This window comes from Girardinichthys multiradiatus, chromosome 22, assembly GCF_021462225.1.
Source record: "Girardinichthys multiradiatus isolate DD_20200921_A chromosome 22, DD_fGirMul_XY1, whole genome shotgun sequence".
Classification (NCBI taxonomy): Eukaryota; Metazoa; Chordata; class Actinopteri; order Cyprinodontiformes; family Goodeidae; genus Girardinichthys; species Girardinichthys multiradiatus.
This window is the reverse complement of record NC_061814.1, coordinates 12459084-12477480: the sequence shown is the minus strand read 5'-3', so window position 1 is coordinate 12477480 and position 18397 is coordinate 12459084. Positions and strand designations below refer to the sequence as shown.

General features: G+C 39.5%; 1 protein-coding gene across 1 annotated transcript in view; it reads right to left on the bottom strand.

Moving 5' to 3' along the window:
- LOC124859634 (homeobox protein Meis1-like) overlaps positions 1–12467 on the bottom strand; it is a 76826-nt gene extending 64359 nt beyond the window's left edge. Inside the window, exon 1 of the mRNA XM_047352524.1 lies at positions 12435–12467. Within this exon, the coding sequence (XP_047208480.1) occupies positions 12435–12467 (33 nt within the window). The remainder of the gene's footprint in view (positions 1–12434) is intronic.
- Between the last annotated feature and the right edge of the window lie 5930 nt (positions 12468–18397).

The following is an 18397-nucleotide window of genomic DNA, read 5'->3' as shown; positions in this document are numbered from 1 at the left end:
ATCTTCCTCAGGGTCTGGTCACCTCTTCTTGTTGTGCAGCGTTTTCTGCCACACTTTTTCCTTCCCACAGACTTCCCACTGAGGTGCCTTGATACAGCACTCTGGGAACAGCCTATTCGTTCAGAAATCTATTTCTGTGTCTTACCCTCTTGCTTGAGGGTGTCAATAGTGGCCTTCTGGACAGCAGTCAGGTCTGCAGTCTTACCCATGATTGGGGTTTTGAGTGATGAACCAGGCTTGGAGTTTTAAATGCCTCAGGAATCTTTTGCAGGTGTTTAGAGTTAACTCGTTGATTCAGATGATTAGGTTCATAGCTCGTTTAGAGACCCTTTTAATGATATGCTAATTTTGTGAGATAGGAATTTTGGGTTTTCATGAGCTGTATGCCAAAATCATCCGTATTAAGACAATAAAAGACCTGAAATATTTCAGTTAGTCTGCAATGAATCTAAAATATATGAATGTTAAATTTTCATCATGACATTATGGAAAATAATTAACTTTATCACAATATGCTAATATTTTGAGAAGGACCTGTATAACCTCTTTCAAACTAAAGAAAACAGATAAAAACTACTAAAACACACACAAAGTGAGAGTTATTAAAACAGTCAGTCAGTCATTTTCTATCACTTATTCTATAGTGGGTCACGGGGGAGCTGGTGCCTATCTCAGCAGTCTATGGGCAAGAGGCAGGGTACACTCTGGACAGGTCGCCAGTCCATCACAGGGCAACACACAAACAACCACGCACACACTCATTCATATACCTAAGGGCAAGAGTTACCAATTAACCTAACAGGCATGTCTTTGGACTGTGGGAGGAAGCCGGAGTACCCGGTGAGAACCCACGCATGCACGGGGAGAACATGCAAACTCCATGCAGAAAGACCCCAGGCTGGGAATTGAACCCAGGACCGTCTTACTGCAAGGCAACAGTGCTACCAACTGTGCCACCATGTTATCAAAACAAAAAGGGTATTTATTAAGGTGGTCCATTGGGTTTTAGCAGACTATTGCTTTAAATCCCTTTGAAAACAGCTGTGACGCAACACGCACCTGCAAAGCAGACTTGATTAATTTAATGCTTGTCAAATTATGTCTGTAGCCCATCTTAAATACATCATGCAGTCTAAAGAAGGAAGATAATGTGAAGAAATGTCAGAATCTGTGGAGAAAATATCAGAGATAATAAAACGTTGTAATGTTTCTTGTCAAAGAGAAGTTGGGTTTGTGAAGCACCATCCAATTGATGTCAGCATGATTTCGTCTAGTGAAGTCTAAGCTTTTCTTATGAGCCCCAGATTTGAAGTTGACTGTGGGAAACCATGTTACAGTGTTTGAGACTTTTATTTTGGTCGAACCTTGTTACAATAGAAACAATGAGATATAAACAGAGAAATGCAAACGGTGACTGGCTAATGGTGACTGGCTAACTGTTTTCTGCTAACAATGTTAAAGCTAGCAATTCCTTTAAGCAGCGTATCGTATCCCCAGGGCCTTTTCAACACTTTTCTAATATGTCTGGGCTGTATTTGATCACATCTTCAAAAACTATAATATTTAATTAATTAATCAATCAAATCTTAAGGGGGTCATTTCAGTTTATAAACAACGGCTTATCCAGTTTATCAAATCTGGACTGGAATTATGCGCATCATTTAAAGTTTCTTTAAAACATGATTTTTATTTGTGAAAATATTAAAATTGGGATTTTTTTATTTATTTATTTATTTCTAAATAAATCTTGTCTATTTTGTTTAACCCCAATATAGTATTTTATCCTTCTGAGCTGGATGTATCATTGCACAATTAACCAATGAGTATCATTTCAAATTTATCCACATTTCTGAAAACAAAATATCAGAAATATAACAGCACAATAGTCCTTTAGATGTTCAGTCAGGCCACTGTCAAGCCATTTTTCAAGCAAAGAGTCACTGAGTTGGTCTGAAAGCTAGCTAGGCAGCCGTTGAGCAACTCATTCAATAGAACAGTCGGTTACTCTCCATGCACAGACTGCCAGCCTTATTAAGGGCCTCAGCAGGCTGTAACCCTGGGCTGCATGCACACAGCGTGGGGAAGCCAACCTAGCAAGCTGCAGTCTCCCTACAAGAAAAGCCAAAGGCACAGCTCTGGGCCTGGCCCACATGATCGCCCATGACAACATCTTTGCAACTAGATAGAGAAGGGACTGAGAGGGGGATGGGGGGTGAATCAATGCAGGGAGGCGGGGGTGCATGTTTTTCAGTGAAGAATGTATGCATGCATAGATGTGCATTCGTCTGTATGTGCGTGTATCCTTCTGCTTTTTCCCATGAATGTACACTTCCAACCACTGAGGGTCTGCATGTGTGTGTGTGTGTGTGTGTGTGTGTGTGTGTGTGTGTGTGTGTGTGGCAATTAGGAGCAGGCCACTGACTGGAAGGAGCCAGGGGCAGTTGAAATGCCCCAGGGCCAACCAAGGGATGGAATATTTTATCAGTCCCCTCACAGGGTGTATACAAAAATACACACTCAGACACAATCTCACACACGTTTACTGCGAGCGAAGAGACAATGATGTAAAAATTTGTTTTGCTTCCTTTATTCATTACAGCAAGGGTTGTTAGTTTTCACTAAACTGATGCATACTTCTGTGTTCATTCAGCTTTAATTGGCTGTTTTCTGTGTTCTTCTTAACCCTACCCGTTCTTCTTTCTACGTCATTACTGTCATGTCTCCTCCTCCTCTCCATCTGCTAGACATTTTGGGTTTAAAGAAAAAAAAATGGACTAAGATTCTGTCCTATTTAAACTTTCTTGTTCAAATTCACTATAAATCCAGATGAGTTGGTCCTGGATAGTCTCAGAGGGACCAGGACCAAAGCTATTGTCTAACAACTTCGTTCTCAAATGCTGCTGAACATTTAAACTGTTGTATTTACTTCCACTGAAGCCGGTGATAACTAACGTGTGAAATGGAGGTGAAAGGCAAGGTGCCACCAGTGTGAAACGCAAAGCCAGAGCAGAACATGGAAAGCGTTTCCAGTCAGGGTACCTACCAGCCTTATAAGGCATTAGAATTGGGACGTGTTTACTTTTTAATACTGTTAAGCCATCCTAAAAAATACTGTGGGATACAGTGTTACTGTTTGCCTCGAAAGGCTTGTGATGTAGTATAAGTGAAACATCATTATGGTAATTTTAAGGATTTTTAATAGATTTACGGCTTTGGCGCATTCATGGTTGTGAAGAGGATGCCTCACATTATTAGTTTTTTTATGTTTGTGTGTGTGTGTAGGGGGCGGTTAGCAAAGTTAATGTATATATGATATGGCTTGCACAGTTTACATAGGTTATGTCAATAAAGCTAACAGGTAAATACCACACATTGGCAAATCAATCAAGATAACTCAAGATTCATTATGTTGCATTTACCATTTGCAACTGTAAATTACACTGTGTGAAGTACGTCTACTCAACTCAAGGTGTCGGTGTTAAGAAAGTTATATTATAGAACAGTAATGGCAACAGAAGAAGAGTTAATGGTAATTAAAGCAATGGTGCTGTTATTTCTGGATAAGCCTTAATATCTAATTAGTGCTCAAATCAATAAGGCAGTGTAAAAATCAATGAAACAGTATTCACTTAATCCACTAAAATCTTTACTATGTTACTGTTACTCTGACTGGAAACACTTTAAACACTGTTCCGTTATCAGTACATGTTTCACACATCAAGATTACTAGTGGCACAACATCCATTCTCATGGGAAATAATCATAGACTCTGTAAATAATGGCTCAATGCATAAATAACGAGGGTTACTAAAATCGAGTTTGCATACATCACTTATGTTTTTCATATTGAAGTTGTTTTAAAATGGTAGAACTACACTTTGGTCTTGTCTCCTACTGGGCTAGCTGTTAGCTTCAGCCCCAGGGATCAACTAATTAACTTTCCAAAAGAACTATTATTTTAAATATCAAAATTTGCAGACAATCCTAGGTGTAAGAGTGAAGGGTTTTTAACCATTCTCTATGATCTTTCCATATTGTAAATGAAACAGCAGCTAATGATGTCTTATTTCCATGTCATAAAATAATACAAAGGCTGACATTTAACAGTGTCCACTGTCTTCCGTGGGTGCAGACTGAGCTTGCTCGCCTCTGTTTTATCGTCTCCCTGTCGTGCCGTTATCACCCCCGTGCATCTCTCTTTCTCAAGGCGCACTCTGACATTATCATGCTGTATCTAGGCTAATCTGTTATGATCTGATTATGAACCATCTCTCAGAATAAGCGCATCGCTGGTACTACCTGCCCCCTGCACACAGGCACACGTGCCATGAGGAGGTGTCAGCCATTTTTCTGCTGCCTGGCAAATTAACAACCACGGACTTGCAAGTCACTCATCTGTGAACTGCGATCTTGTCGCTTCCAGCGCAATGAAAGAGATATGTGACATTTAGCTTTCTAATAATGTTTTTTTCTTAGAAACCCCACAGTGATGAGGAATATAGTTCATGAATATTAGCTTTGTACCAGATGTCATGAGCGGGATACAGTTGGAGGAGTCATTCACAGATGGCTAAACGTTTTTCGTGAGATGTTTTTGCAAGGTTTTATTGGCTGTGGATGGAGTGAGAAGAGCAGAAGTAGATACAAGTCTTTTGACTTTATAGGACTGCCTTTATTCATAAAGGGTTTTTTTAGAAGAAAGAGAAAAGAGTGAGTCTTTGATGGACTTAAAGTGACCTGGAGCTGATCTTTCGTTGGCCACTCGTTGAGATTCACACCCCAGAAAGCTCACATGACCCACGATTGGCTGCTCAGGAAAGACCCAGGCCTCAGGGGCCTGTTATCCTTTTCCACATGGGATACACCCATCTCATACTGGCAGGCGAGAAATTCATACATACACACAAGAATATTCGAAGCATGATGGACAGAGTATACACACGCGCGCACTCATGCTTGCTGATGTACATTCACTAAAGTGCTCGCCCTCTCACTTTATTTTTCTCTTTCTGGCACTCACACACAAACACACATACATTACATTCCCAGAAATCCTCAGAGGGGTAAAGAAGGGCCTGCGAGAGGGAGAGAATGCAGAAAAAAGTGGTGCTTATTGTATTCAGACCATTCATAAGCTCAGGACTTGCTGAGGGGGAGTTCAACGGGGGAGGGGGTTTCAGGCCTTTTGGAGGGGGGGCTGCACTCCCTTTCCATGACTCTGAGGTTCCCTCCCACCTTCAAACATTCTGAACATGCAGGCATTCCTTGCAATGTCAATGTAGTGCTCTAAAACAGTTTTTCCTCACATGCTCCTGCTTCCCAAGCTCTTTCACAAGGCAACTTTCCAACAATGACTACAAAAGCATTTAAAACCAACACACACAGACGTTCACTTCAATACAAAACACTCTCTGTGACCAATGCTGCTTTGCTTCCCGTTTTCTCCCCAGCTTGCAGTAGAGATGGAAAGCAATCCCCACGACTACTCTGCGGATAATGACATGCGCTGTCAGGAAAACAATATGGCTAGTCTAGACTTCTCTTCCTGGCTTTGCCAGAAGGTCTCAGCTCTTTTTAGATGTTTGCCTTAAACTCAAACAGCCACTTTGTTTGGATCATTTGACTCTGAAGAAAAACCCCACTCTGATCTTTGTGAAGTCTTCCACTGACTATGAAAAATGAATAAAAGGAAAAGAAAGAAAGCTACCCTTGTTGCAGAAAGGATTTAAAAGAAGAGCTTGCCAGGTGAACAACGATGAGGAAAGCAAAGTAATTGCTTCCTGTAATCAAAGACAATTCCATTAAAGTAATTACAATAAATAAAGAGCACTTTGCAAGAACAAAGCAAGCTTCCTTGACATGACAGTTTTGCAGACAGGCACTGACAGAATCAATAATAACAGCAACTGGTGTGTCATCTTCAGGCGTTATTTGTCATTAAGGCACACTAGAGTCTTATTATTGTGAGACTTTGAGCCAAGTTTTTAGCAATTATTTCAGCTGCAGTGATCTGATTGAAAAAGTGGATTAGGAAGTAAGATAACAGGAACGTGTTTAAGGCACAACAATGAGAAAAAAAAAATTACACATGCAAACCTCTCATAAAAAAGCTATTTAAAAGTGTTAAAATCTCACATTTGTGGGAACATATTGGGTACTTTGTTGTTTGCGAACATATTAAACACACACCATGCTCTCCTCATTTCAAGACATCGTAAGAAGTATTAAAAAACACTTTTTTGCTGCAGTAAACATCCCAAACAGAAGTGATATGAAACAATAAAATTTTGTTGCTTGCCTCCTCTTTGCTTGCCATTATACTAGCAGTATTGCAGTTTAGTTATGTGTGCAAAATTCTATTTTGTCAATAGGATATATAATAATATAATCCTAATAATATATAATAGGATTATTTTATTCTATTCTATTCTATTCCCACCAGTGCTGGTAGTGTAATGAAAGCCCAAAGACTGACTCATTGGACCTTTTATAACCCACATCATGTGGAGTAATCATTATGTAATCTCTATTTAGGGCAATTTTCCCTATGCAATAAGTTTTTGTGCTGCTGTATGTTTGGGCTGGGGCCCATCCAATAGCTATGGAAGCGGGAGGAGGTATCAGGCCTGTTGACATAGCCATAGGTGATGGCAAAAATGTCAGTGTAAATGTGACTGCTCTCTCTGTGCCATTTTCCCGAAAAGGGTCATCACCACAGGCTGCCTGACACGCTGGAAACTGCCTCGAGCCCAGGGCACCGACACGACATTAAACTGCAGCATGCCTCCGCGTTCACAAATACAAACAAACACACATCCACATTGACCGCTTCTGGATCAGCTGAAAAAGAAAGAATGAGGTAGAAAGAGACATACACTACAACCTAAAATGAAAGTACAGGGCAATAAATTCAGCCTTTCATGTGGAGGACTTTTTCTGTGTAACTATTGATTTTTTTCCCTCCTGTCTTTGTCTTGCTGTTTTCTTTTCTCTTTTTTCCAAAACTGAAGACAGAAGGCCAGACTTAGTTCAAATAGCAGCACTAGTGAAGGCAGTGCAAAGCTTCTTCGCCTCTGACACAAATACTAACACACAAAATCTGCAAAGAATGTGTCTCTTGCAGCATTCTCACTCTTAACTCTTGCTCTCAATTGTTTTGCTGCCTCTCAGAGGGCTTTTGACACCTACAGCACACCAAGCTTCTGTCCAACTTAACACACTGCAAACAGATGGAGAGGGGAAAATGGACTATGGAAGAAGGATGGTAAGGGGGAGGGGACAGCTGTGGAGGACAAGAACTATAACAAAAGGTAAAAGCACTTAACAGCACAATGGCCCCTCAGTTCTTTCCAAAAGTCAGCTGAAGTGCTGAAGGGCATTCCAAAGTCCTTAAATGTAGACGTGGGACAAAGAGAATGAAACTACCACTGATCTAAAGGAAAAATATCCTATTTAACTTTATTATTGAATTCAATAGGAAAAAGTGGGGGGAAAACACTTTAAAGAGATATCAAAACAGTCCCATGGGATAGTGCAGACAGGTAATATTTACTAATATAGCATTGTATATTTTCTCAAAACACACTGCAATATGACATCTTTCTTCCACAGGTCAGATAAATATTGGTAATAAAAACTCCTTCAAAAGCTCCAAACTAACCAGGCAGTTTAAATTCAACATAAGTTGAATCAAATACATTTCAAACACATTTTCTCCAGAAAGCAAAGTTTTCTTGAATAATTTTTGAACCACTAACTTATGTAGCTGCACCCAGCCTGATAACACTACCATTATAAAGCAATAAATATTCAGTGTCAATGTTTAATGTCATCCCCAGCAACCAGTTTTTGCTCTCAGTAATCACACTTTTATGTCCGCGCTGCAGCGCCATCAACCATCTCATTTTAGTGGTGCAAAAAGCAAAACTATTAAAGTAGTTTAAGTGAACGCAAATTTTATGGATTTTACTCTGCCTTACCTTTATATTGTGACAGGCAGTTACCCTGATATTCTGTTCTCAGCAGAAGTTTCACAGAGGAAGATCATTGGCGGCAGATCACATCCCACCTTCATTTCCAGTATAAATAATTATTGGCTTCTATGTAAATAACCAAAGATTTACAAAACAGTGTTTGCGTAAGCCGCAGTGATGTTTTTTGAGATTGGATGTTTGAAAACTGGCAGAGGTCTGGATTGGAGTCACTCAGACTAGCTATTAGCTTTGACCTCCAAGAGCTCATCTGGTCCAGCTAATCTGGATTTATACCAAATGAAGACAGCAAGAAAGTTATCTGCAGCCAGTATTATGTTTTCTTTTAACAGAATCTCACCTAAAGAATTTAGAACAATTTATGGGTTTGGGCAACTTTGTACATTATAAGTGCATGAGGGATACAACCTTTGATAAACAATTTCAGAACACATGGCTTTTCCCACTGTTAGCTTATCAGTGCCGGCCAAATTGAGACATGCATTCAGATAATACAGGCATGCTAACACTGCCCTGGCATGCGCTAATAATAGTGCATTAGCTTCCAAATGGCTGTGATGGAGTAACAGAAGATTTTAGTATTTAGTCTAATATGGTTTGTGCCTACAAGTTTCAGGCTAGTGAAAGGGTGGTTAGAAAAACAAGATAAGTCACTATATCTGAGCCACAACTCACTCGAGTGGTTGGATTTAGGGGTTCAGGACATTCATATCATAGGATGTGTCATTAAACACCTTCATGTGTTTGTCCAAAATATCCAAACTCCTTTCTCAGTAAATAATAAACTCCCCACCAACCCACAACCTAAAAAGGAACACCGTAACGCGGCTCCCTCCTGCTTGTTATGGCCTTGATAGGTACAGGATGCGTTGTTGCATGGATGCGGAGGATTAGGAGTCCTATCAGCGAACCCATACACGGCCCTGATAAGGCTTTAAGGACAGAAGCAGAGGAAGAGGAAGTGAGTGGGTTTACAGCGACCCATTTCCTGTGGAGCATGGGCCCATGTGGACAGAAGTGATATGCCCCCCATGGGTGCCGGTGCTCCAGCCCCACATTCCCATTGAGTCACTTCCTGAAAGAGGCAGCCCTCTCTGGAGGGTGATTTCCTGAAAGAGTATGACCTCCCTGCTGCTGAAGAGATTCTCAATGGAACAAAGACTCAGAGCTGCCCATGAGAGCTGGTGTGCACAAATGTATATATATGTGCACTTTGCATGTGTGTTTAACGACACCATTCAGGGCTTTAGTCCAAAGGTTATCACCGGTGTGGATCTCTGCCACCAGTACCTGCTCATCTCTTTAGGTTTCAATGGCTCGGAGCAAGAATAGACGATCAGGTTACAGCCAAATGCGTGTGCGTTCACAAGTGTGTGCACCACAAGTGGCAAGCTTTGTGTCGCTCTGCAAACACACAAAGTAAACGTCCATGCTGCCCTCCTGCCCAGCCTGCTGCTTCTGTGTTTATCTACAGGTATTTGTTATCTAGCCGTCTTTTCCCTCCTTCTCCCTTACTAAACTCTTAGAAAAGCTCAGTAAGGTCTTTATCTCTCAACTGAATCCTTTTGCAGGTATCCATGTCAAAGGGACCAATGGGAAGGGGCCTCTGGGGACAGCATGTTTGGTCTGGGTCAGCCCTGGGTCAAGCTTTAACCCAGAAGACTTGCATTAACCAGCTCTTTGCCTCCAACTTATTGCATTCCACATTACCTCAGCTCACAGCGTGACATTTCACTCATGACTGTTTTGCATCTTTATGTTTCTTGCTGACATAAGAGTACATATGCAAATGGCTATAAGCAACCTCTACTGTTGTCAAACACACGCGTTAACTCAGAGCAGAACCTATACTGAATGTAGACCTTGCAAAATCCCAGGTTGAAGTACAGCAAGTTTTAAAATCCGGTTTCAAAACCATCATGACATCTACCCTTTAATGTCCTTTTAATTAGGCACAAGAGAAAGTCCTGGTGACCAGTGTTTTCTCCAGCTGTACGGGGAATCAAAGTAATGCAGAGCTGCACTTACCCCCTTGTAGTCGGTTGGCTTCGTCTATCCATTTATCAGATTGTAAGGGTAATATGTAACATGTAACAGGAGGAAAATTCAGACATCCCTCAGCTAATTGCTATTTTCGAGTTCACTTTGGGAGATCCCAAGGATTACCAAGGCCAGAAGGGATATACAGTAACTTCAGTGTTTCCTGGGTTTACCACAGGGTCTCCTACCAGTAGGACCTCAGAACTCAACATGCTCAGAAGCAGAAAGAATCATTGTTGAGTTTCTGTTTGAAGAAATTAGATTGTGTCATGTGTTTTATACTATTATACTCTGAAACTGTGGTATTTTTACTCAAAGATATCATTCTGTGAAAAAGCCACTCTAGTAAAGTAAAATAAAACAGTAACATCCAACAGTAAAATCCAAGTAGCATCGACCCATATCAATGAGGAATAAAATCCACTGGGATGAAGGTTGTGACCAAATATGGTGCTTCTGCTGGTGTTGTCCTGGCATGAAATTGGCTTTGTGTTGGTGACGACTTGAGAGCTGGCTGGTAAATTCTTTCCATCTTTTGTTCAGAAAAGGAGAGCGTTGGGAGAAGGGGGAGGGGGGGGGGTCTCCATGCATAATGCTCTTAGCCAGGGAGATCTGGAACTGTGTCTATAAATTGAATTATTTCAATTTGAAGGAGAGAGTGAGAGAATAATGGAGAGTAGCTGTGAGACTGTGTGTGTTGTATTTACATGTGAACATATGCATGTGTGCCGGTTGAGAGGGAGGCTCATTTTTATTCTTCTGCAGGGTTCATATTTACAAGTGAGAATGTAAACCAACTTGCGTAAGATTACAGAAGAGACCAAATGTTACTTTGCAGCTGGAAGCTACAGTAATGGATAAAGAAAGGACTGCTTATTGTCTCATCTGAACGATTCAGTTTCTTATGAAGAGATTCACAGAATAAAATAAAAAACATTTTCTTCACCTGGTATCCTACCTCTCATATTTGGACTTTAAAAATACTAAAACAACCCATTTGCCCATAGGTTATATGTTTACACGGTTGTGTGTATAAGGGTGGTCGTGGGGCTGAAAATATTCCCGACACAATATAATCGGCAGGAGACCATATGGCAAACTGGCAGCAAGCTATTTATCCTTATCCTCTTTGCAGGCTAAAATTAGCACTTCACTGTTTGTAGCTTTAAGCTGGACTCCAACCTCTGCCACTGAGCTAATAATAAAGATCCCCCTCTAACTTCTGTTCTTCTCTTCTTGCCATGTTTCTGTACCCTGCTTTAATATTTTTCCCCTCTTTGAAATATAATGTAATTTCTGGGAACCTGCCTTTAGCAATCAAATCACTTAGGAGGTATAGATATTACCTGTCTTATTATAAGTATTTCCTTAAACTAGGTTCCTTAACAGGAGTATGTATCAGGAAAGACAGGATTTCCTGAACATGGACCCCCTTTGCGAGCTTAAAAGAGTGGGACGATGAAACTAATCTCTTTATCAAAAGGCTAAATAAACATAGTCTCTCTGAGGATGTGTGAGTGCGGGATATGCTATGTGTTGCTGTGTGGTCCACTGGGCCAAACTAGGCATGGTTCAGTTACTGGTATCAAGGTGGACCAATGTTTTAAAAAGTTACAGTTTCAAAACTTCCTGTTTAAAGTCCAGTTTATAAGGCACAAAATAAAGTGACCAGCAATTTTTGTGGTGTAGCCTTTCTCTTGCTTGAAAATAGGTATAGCTAGGTTTAAAAATATACTGTACCAAAACCGCTAGCATTTTTCACCATACCATTCCTACAAGTTGAAGTCATTTCTAACAACTTTTATATAAAGAACGTTATCTGGCTGTGTGGAGCATAAAGTGATGCAGCGTTGCTCCCTTACCTGTTGCTGCACACTGCTGGTCAGCTGTCTGAAAGAAGGTTAGTGCACATTTCCCTTGCTTACAAGAAAGACAACATCGGTTGGTTGGAAATATTTGCGGTCAGGAAAACATAGACAAGGATGGCATAGAAATTTAAGGAGTGCCACACATTACTCTGAATAACACAAACATTTTAAAACTAGAGTTAAGAAATAACAAGCAGGCTACTTATCACTGGTAAGTAGCTGACTGCAGGATGACTACCAGAGCAGATAGCTTGACTAATAAAGCAAATATTAGCTTGTTATACTCTCAGGGTTACTGCAAAAACAGTTGAATGTCTCATCTTTTGGACTTTGACTTTAGTTTTGCCTAAGTTGTGTTTCTTTCGTGACTTCTTGTACTTAGATGTTGTTCCATTGGTCCTTGTATTTCCCTGTTTTTATTTTGACCAGTTTATTTATTCCATGTGCTTCGTTTGTAATATATTACAACCATTCTCCCTTATTGTCTCTGTCTTTGCTCTCCTACAGCTGCTCCACATTCAATTTATTGTCTTACCTGCTCCTTGTATCTTGTATCCTCCCTGTGCATCTGTGCTCCCCAGGTTTTTCAGTCTCAGTCAGATCCTTTTCTTTTGCAATCATCCATGTCTCACATGTGTCTTATTATTGGTTCCCTATGTGCCTGTTGTCCCCCATACAATAATTTTTTTTTAGGCACTTCCATTTTACTATGATTCTCTCTGCCTACAGCTTGCGTAAAACTTGTGCCAAAACTAAGCAATGACAAGAACAGCAAAAGGGTATAACAAACAATTTAACACATTTACTTAAAAACTGCTACTACATTTATTCAACGTGTTGTAGTAGTCGTAAATTAAATTGATCAAATTATTTTCAGTTTTAAATTAAAAAAAATCTGTCTTTTTACAATAGTTTTACTTTAAACCTGTGTTAATATTGATGCTATAGTTTGCTCAAGGTTATCGTACTGTGAAAATCTACAATTAGCCCATGGCTGGGCCAAACTGATGAGTCTTCACTTAACAAAATACTATTAACCAAACACTTTATCTATTTCCTCTCATCGTTTTACATACAAGGAAATGCAAAAAACAGTTTTTTCTTATCTGTGACTTCCAGCACGTCAAAAAAGTGTTACTTCATATTTTGTGCATAAACAAGAACTATTTTTAGGAAAATGCTCAGCTTGTCTTCGATTCCTGGCATCAGTTGGCAGAGGTGATTGCCCTAATTCTCCATTCTGATATCAGTGAAAACTTAACATCAATCTGATCAGAGGCCTCTTCGGGACTGAACTCAGCTTATTTTTAAGTGAGGAAGAGGATGCAGTCAGCAGTAACAGGAGTGCAAAGACAGGAGAAGGAGAAAGAGTTTAAGGTCATTTTGTGGACCATTCATAATGTGTTGTGACACATCAGCAATGAGCTGCTGTAATTTTACTGTCAGATTCCCTTAGAAGCCATACTGTCACTATTAGGGAACCAGGCATTTTCTTTCTTCGAGAGCTTGTCTTCGTATTTTTCAGGCTGTGTGTACTCTACTTTGCACAAGAGTCTACATGTGACTCCAGTTAATTTGGAGCTAAAAACAGACCATAACAAGGAGCATAAACTAGTGACCATTCAAAATGTGTCACTTTTTTTGTTGGACAAACCCACAACTTTTTACACAAACACACACATACGTGATTGCACAAGTGACAGAGGATGCTTTTTTTGTTTCCCCATTCATTTGCATGACAAATGTAGCACCATATTTCAGCTTGTTTACATCTGTAAATCAAAGCTGGAGAATTTACTTCTAAAAGGAGAGATATCTAGTAATTTGATAAAAACACACTTTTTTTACGGAGAGATAAACTTCCAGACGCTCCATGTGAAGATATCTTTGTGTTCAAAGACGTATCTTTAGTCAAAAAGGACTTCCTGGGATCTAATGTAAAGTAAAATTAAAATGAAAAAGAAAATGTTTTCCTTATATGTATGCATCTAAGTTTTTCTTTTGCCAATCTCTACATACTGACATACAAGAGACATCTAGAAGGCCACAGAGGCTATGTGTAAACAGTATCTTTTAGCAACCACCAGTAATTAGATATAGGCATTTGGAATTCTCACCAGTCACAAATTAAAGAAGAGTGCTTCCTGTAAACAGACAGTGAGAATGTGTCTACATCATTAGTGTGCCACAATTATAACATTGAAGCTAAAGATACTTTTCCCTCCCACTAGCACTCCCTCAGTGAAGCAAATGAAGTGAAACTGTTTTTTCTTCCTTTCTTTTTAAGCACCAAACTATATAAATGCATCCATGTGCATTTATGCATTAAATAAAAAAAAATTGATTATTACACTGCAACATTTATAAAATAGGCAAAATGTTTTTTTCAAGACTTTCTTGAGGCAAGGACAGAGACTAAGTGAAGGCACATGGGGGGGGGGGGGTGGACGAAGGAAGATATTTCTTGCAGATGCTTGTCATGAATGAATATGTACTTCATGTAAATTCTGCACACAAGACATATTGTAATGGTCGGGGCTAGACTTTGCATTTCTTTGGTCATGCAAACATGCCCACATGTAGCCAACAGTCAGACAGAAACACAAACTGAATGGATGCATGGGAAATTTAAAGTAACAGAGTGTCTTCAGTCAGAGGCTTCTTCAGATCTGCTGTAAGACGGAGCGCTACAGGAGATCCTGCCTGCCCACAGCCATCAGCATCTACAACGGCTCTTTGAGGAAACCTTCATAATATGAGCTATAACAACATTTAATTTCCCTTTGGGATTAATAAAGTATTTTTGAATTGAATTGAATTGAATGAGAGGCAACAATAATTCAACTTCAAAATGTGCTGGTAATTTCACTCAATGTTATCATAGAAAGTCAAAAAAGAGCAAACAATGAGAGGAAAGACAGAGAGGAAAGTGAAAGAGAAATGAGAAGGGGAGTGGGAGGAGGTATATGACACAATCTGCACACATCATACAGCCAAGGTTCTCATTTTGTGCTACAAGTATCACTTCTGGCACTTAGACTGGCTTTAGTGGCAAAGATGTTGGTATTAACGCTTTACATGATAAATAGAAAGTTATTTAACCCTTGTAAGCTGAGCTATGACAATGAGCATTCATGTTCAACTTTCCTATTGTAAAAAAAAACAAACGTTCACTATGAACTTAAAAAAAATATTTCCGATGGATGGATGGATGGATGGATGGATGGATGGATGGATGGATCCTAGTTATTTTTCCCGACTGGAACCATTATATTCAAGCTTCTGAATACAAATAAGGAGCACACTTAAGCCGCATCCTTAAATATCTGCTTTTGCTGCATTTCAAATGCATGTTGAAGTTTGAGGCAGTTACAACTTTAAGGGTGCTTGGTTATTTAACTTTTTGACTTTGACGTTCAACCAGACGTTCTGGTTTTTAATTGCAAATGAAACGCTGACTCGATGGAAAAGAACATTTTACTTTTTTTTCTTTCAATGACAAAACACAACAAACCAAAACAGTACTGCTCTGTCTTGTTGCACTGCTGTTTTTAAATGCCATTATGATGGTTCTTGGAAAACTGAATATACCCTGAGGTTGTACTTGTTCTAAAGGTCTGAGAACACCTCACATCCAGAATGCTTGCAGAAACAATTCCCAAAGTCTCACAATCAAATATACTCTTACATCTTATCTGATGAGTTTATGATTATTAGCTTCTCACACATAAAATATTGACTCAGGCCAATAAAACAAAGTTAGTGGATGTGATTGAAGAGGCATAGGATCACTTCACGTTAAATGATGTATAAGAGAGGAGAGGCAAAGAGAGGAAATCATGCTGTTTGCTTTTATTTTTGACTCTTGAATTTGTGAAACCCCCCCACCACCCCAAGCAGCTGTGGGACAACAGCCTTAATCCTAAAAGCAAACGAACTCCTCTCTGTGGGAACCTGAAACAATTTCCTCCTTTTTCGAGATGGGCAAACTCAGGCCACTCGAAATTGCTTACTGGCCATAAAATCTTATCAAAGGACATCTTTTTTGGTACGATAAGTCATTACTTGACAGTGGAGGCATCAACCACTGCAATAGAGAGAAAGAGAAGTTGTAAAGGCCTCATTGAGTATGAGTGAGAAAGGTCGAGGCTGGGTACTGAGAAACCTTTACTTTTCCCAGGTAACTACAGGTAATGTTTGAGAAGCTGTAAACCCTGTGGAGATGGAATAAACACTGCTACCAGCAACACACAGTTCAGGGATGTATGTTTTATAAGGATGTTATAGAACCAATTACCCTTTATTGCTGTCATATATTGAATTTTATATACTGCGTGTGAACAAAAAATTAGGAACACATTTTATGTTGCAGATATTCAAATAATGCAATGTCTCTGCTCAGGTGACATTTTTAGCTGTGCATTTAGCTCAGTAAACTCCCAAACAATGCTCAGCAGCACTTAACCTGGTGATTAGCAGTAACTTCTTAACCGCTCTCCTCTTCCTACCTACACACACATACAGACACTACTCCACCCTCAAAAGGCTGCCACAGCATTTACACAGAGATTTCTCCCCTTTCATCTCATCTTATGCTTCCATTTTGCAAGCTTCCTTTCAGCCCTTTTTATTTTACTTTTCCTCTCCTCCCTTACACTCACACACCGAGAAAATCAAAAGGAGAATCATGTTTGTGTCTGCCAGCTACCTCTACCTCCACCTCCAGTGATACCAACTAAAGAAAAATCAAGGGAGCTGCATACCTTTTATCCACCCACAGAGCCTCACATTTAAACAGATTACTGGTAAAGCTGGACACCAGTAAGACAATTACCGGACGGAGAGATCTTGCTCAATCACGTCTAGACAATGTCTAGACAACATGCACCTCAAGCTGAGCAATGGACATCTGACCATCCTTGTTTTTTTTCTGTAATTAATGCATTAAAATATTCTTCTAATGGAAGAGCGGAAATATTAGGTATAAAGTTGTTGCTTTAAGGTAGTATGGCTTTAAAGAACTCGGCACCCGCTCTGAATACTACAGCATATATGTGATACTAGAAGAGTAGTTCAAGTTATAGAGGGTAACAGACCACACAAATAATCACAGCTCCCTCTCTTCCAGTCTACTGGACAATGGGACCAATTAATCTGTGATTTTGAAGAGGACACATGAAGCCGAACCATTGGATGAGCAGAAACCGGCTGCTGATTGCTTGGCTCCCCTGTCCATATTCACAACAACCCACCCTAACCTTGGGAGCTACCCAATAAAATGAGCGTAAACAGCAGTTAGTCTGTGGCCTGACCTTGTTGGAGGTCACCGTAGTTGGAGGGTAGATGCATAGATGGAAAAGTGAAAGAGAACATAAGGGATATTTCTACCTGATTGGTGGAGACTCAACTGCTGAAGGTTAAATTGATATAAAGGATTACTGGGCAACTTATTTCTGATCTCAATTGACCTCATCAAAGTATTTGCAGTAAATAACCTCATTTCACACAAATAACTAAATAGCCAATCATTTCATAGAATCTGTTTAAAGGCAAAACATCTAACATCAAACATCTAACCCTATCCCTACAACTTTGGTTCTATAAATGTGGTAGAAGGTGGTACCCGGGCTTTCTTTAGGTGGACTGAAAAGAAAATGTGGAGTCAACTATTTACAGATAAAATAAACAATTTGCTGTGGTGTAGAGCTAACCCAAAATAACATAAAGATAAGTTGTTTAAGCATGTTAGCTTCCTTAGAATCTTCTTAAAAGTACAAAAACACAGAACTTTATGAACAAATTGAAGTGAAAGACAGTAAACCAGGAACACGTGCTGCTGGCTAATTATGCTAAATCCAAACATAAGGACGCTGATATACTCAAGTCATAAATCAGGGGTTTATCTACACTACATTGACAATGTAGAAGAAACCATCTTTAAATTTGATCTTCAGGCATGCTGTCAGCAGCCTGTCACAAAAACACTGTTCAGGCTCATTTCATTTAGTTACATTTATGAAAATAAAAATTGTTGCAGAGTTAAAAAGATATAAAATTAAATGATGATGCATCTCCACGCCCTTTTCAGGTCTTTGTTGGATTTTGTTTTTCACTTTTCTAAAAGACAACTTTTGGATACTGTCCATCTGCTGTACATAGTTATTTAAAAGGTTTAGATGGAAAGCAATCTATTTTCTACTAAATGTTGCTTTCTAAGGTGAAAAAGCAGCCAAAGCCTAAAGAAAAAACATTGAAAGAGTTGTAAAAAGCCTTAAGATCTACTGATCAAGACCACTTTAAATGATGAAAGTCAGGCTGCTTAGAAGCAAAGTTTAAAAAAATAATTGTTGATTCAGAAAGTCTTGCACAGTATTTAGTTTTTTAGTACATATCAGCTGAATTAAAAGCCTTGAGCTGGATTTCATAAACTCAGAAATCTCAGGCCAATACTTGGACACCGGCAATGAAGGCAGACACCAACATTAAGCCTAACAGGGA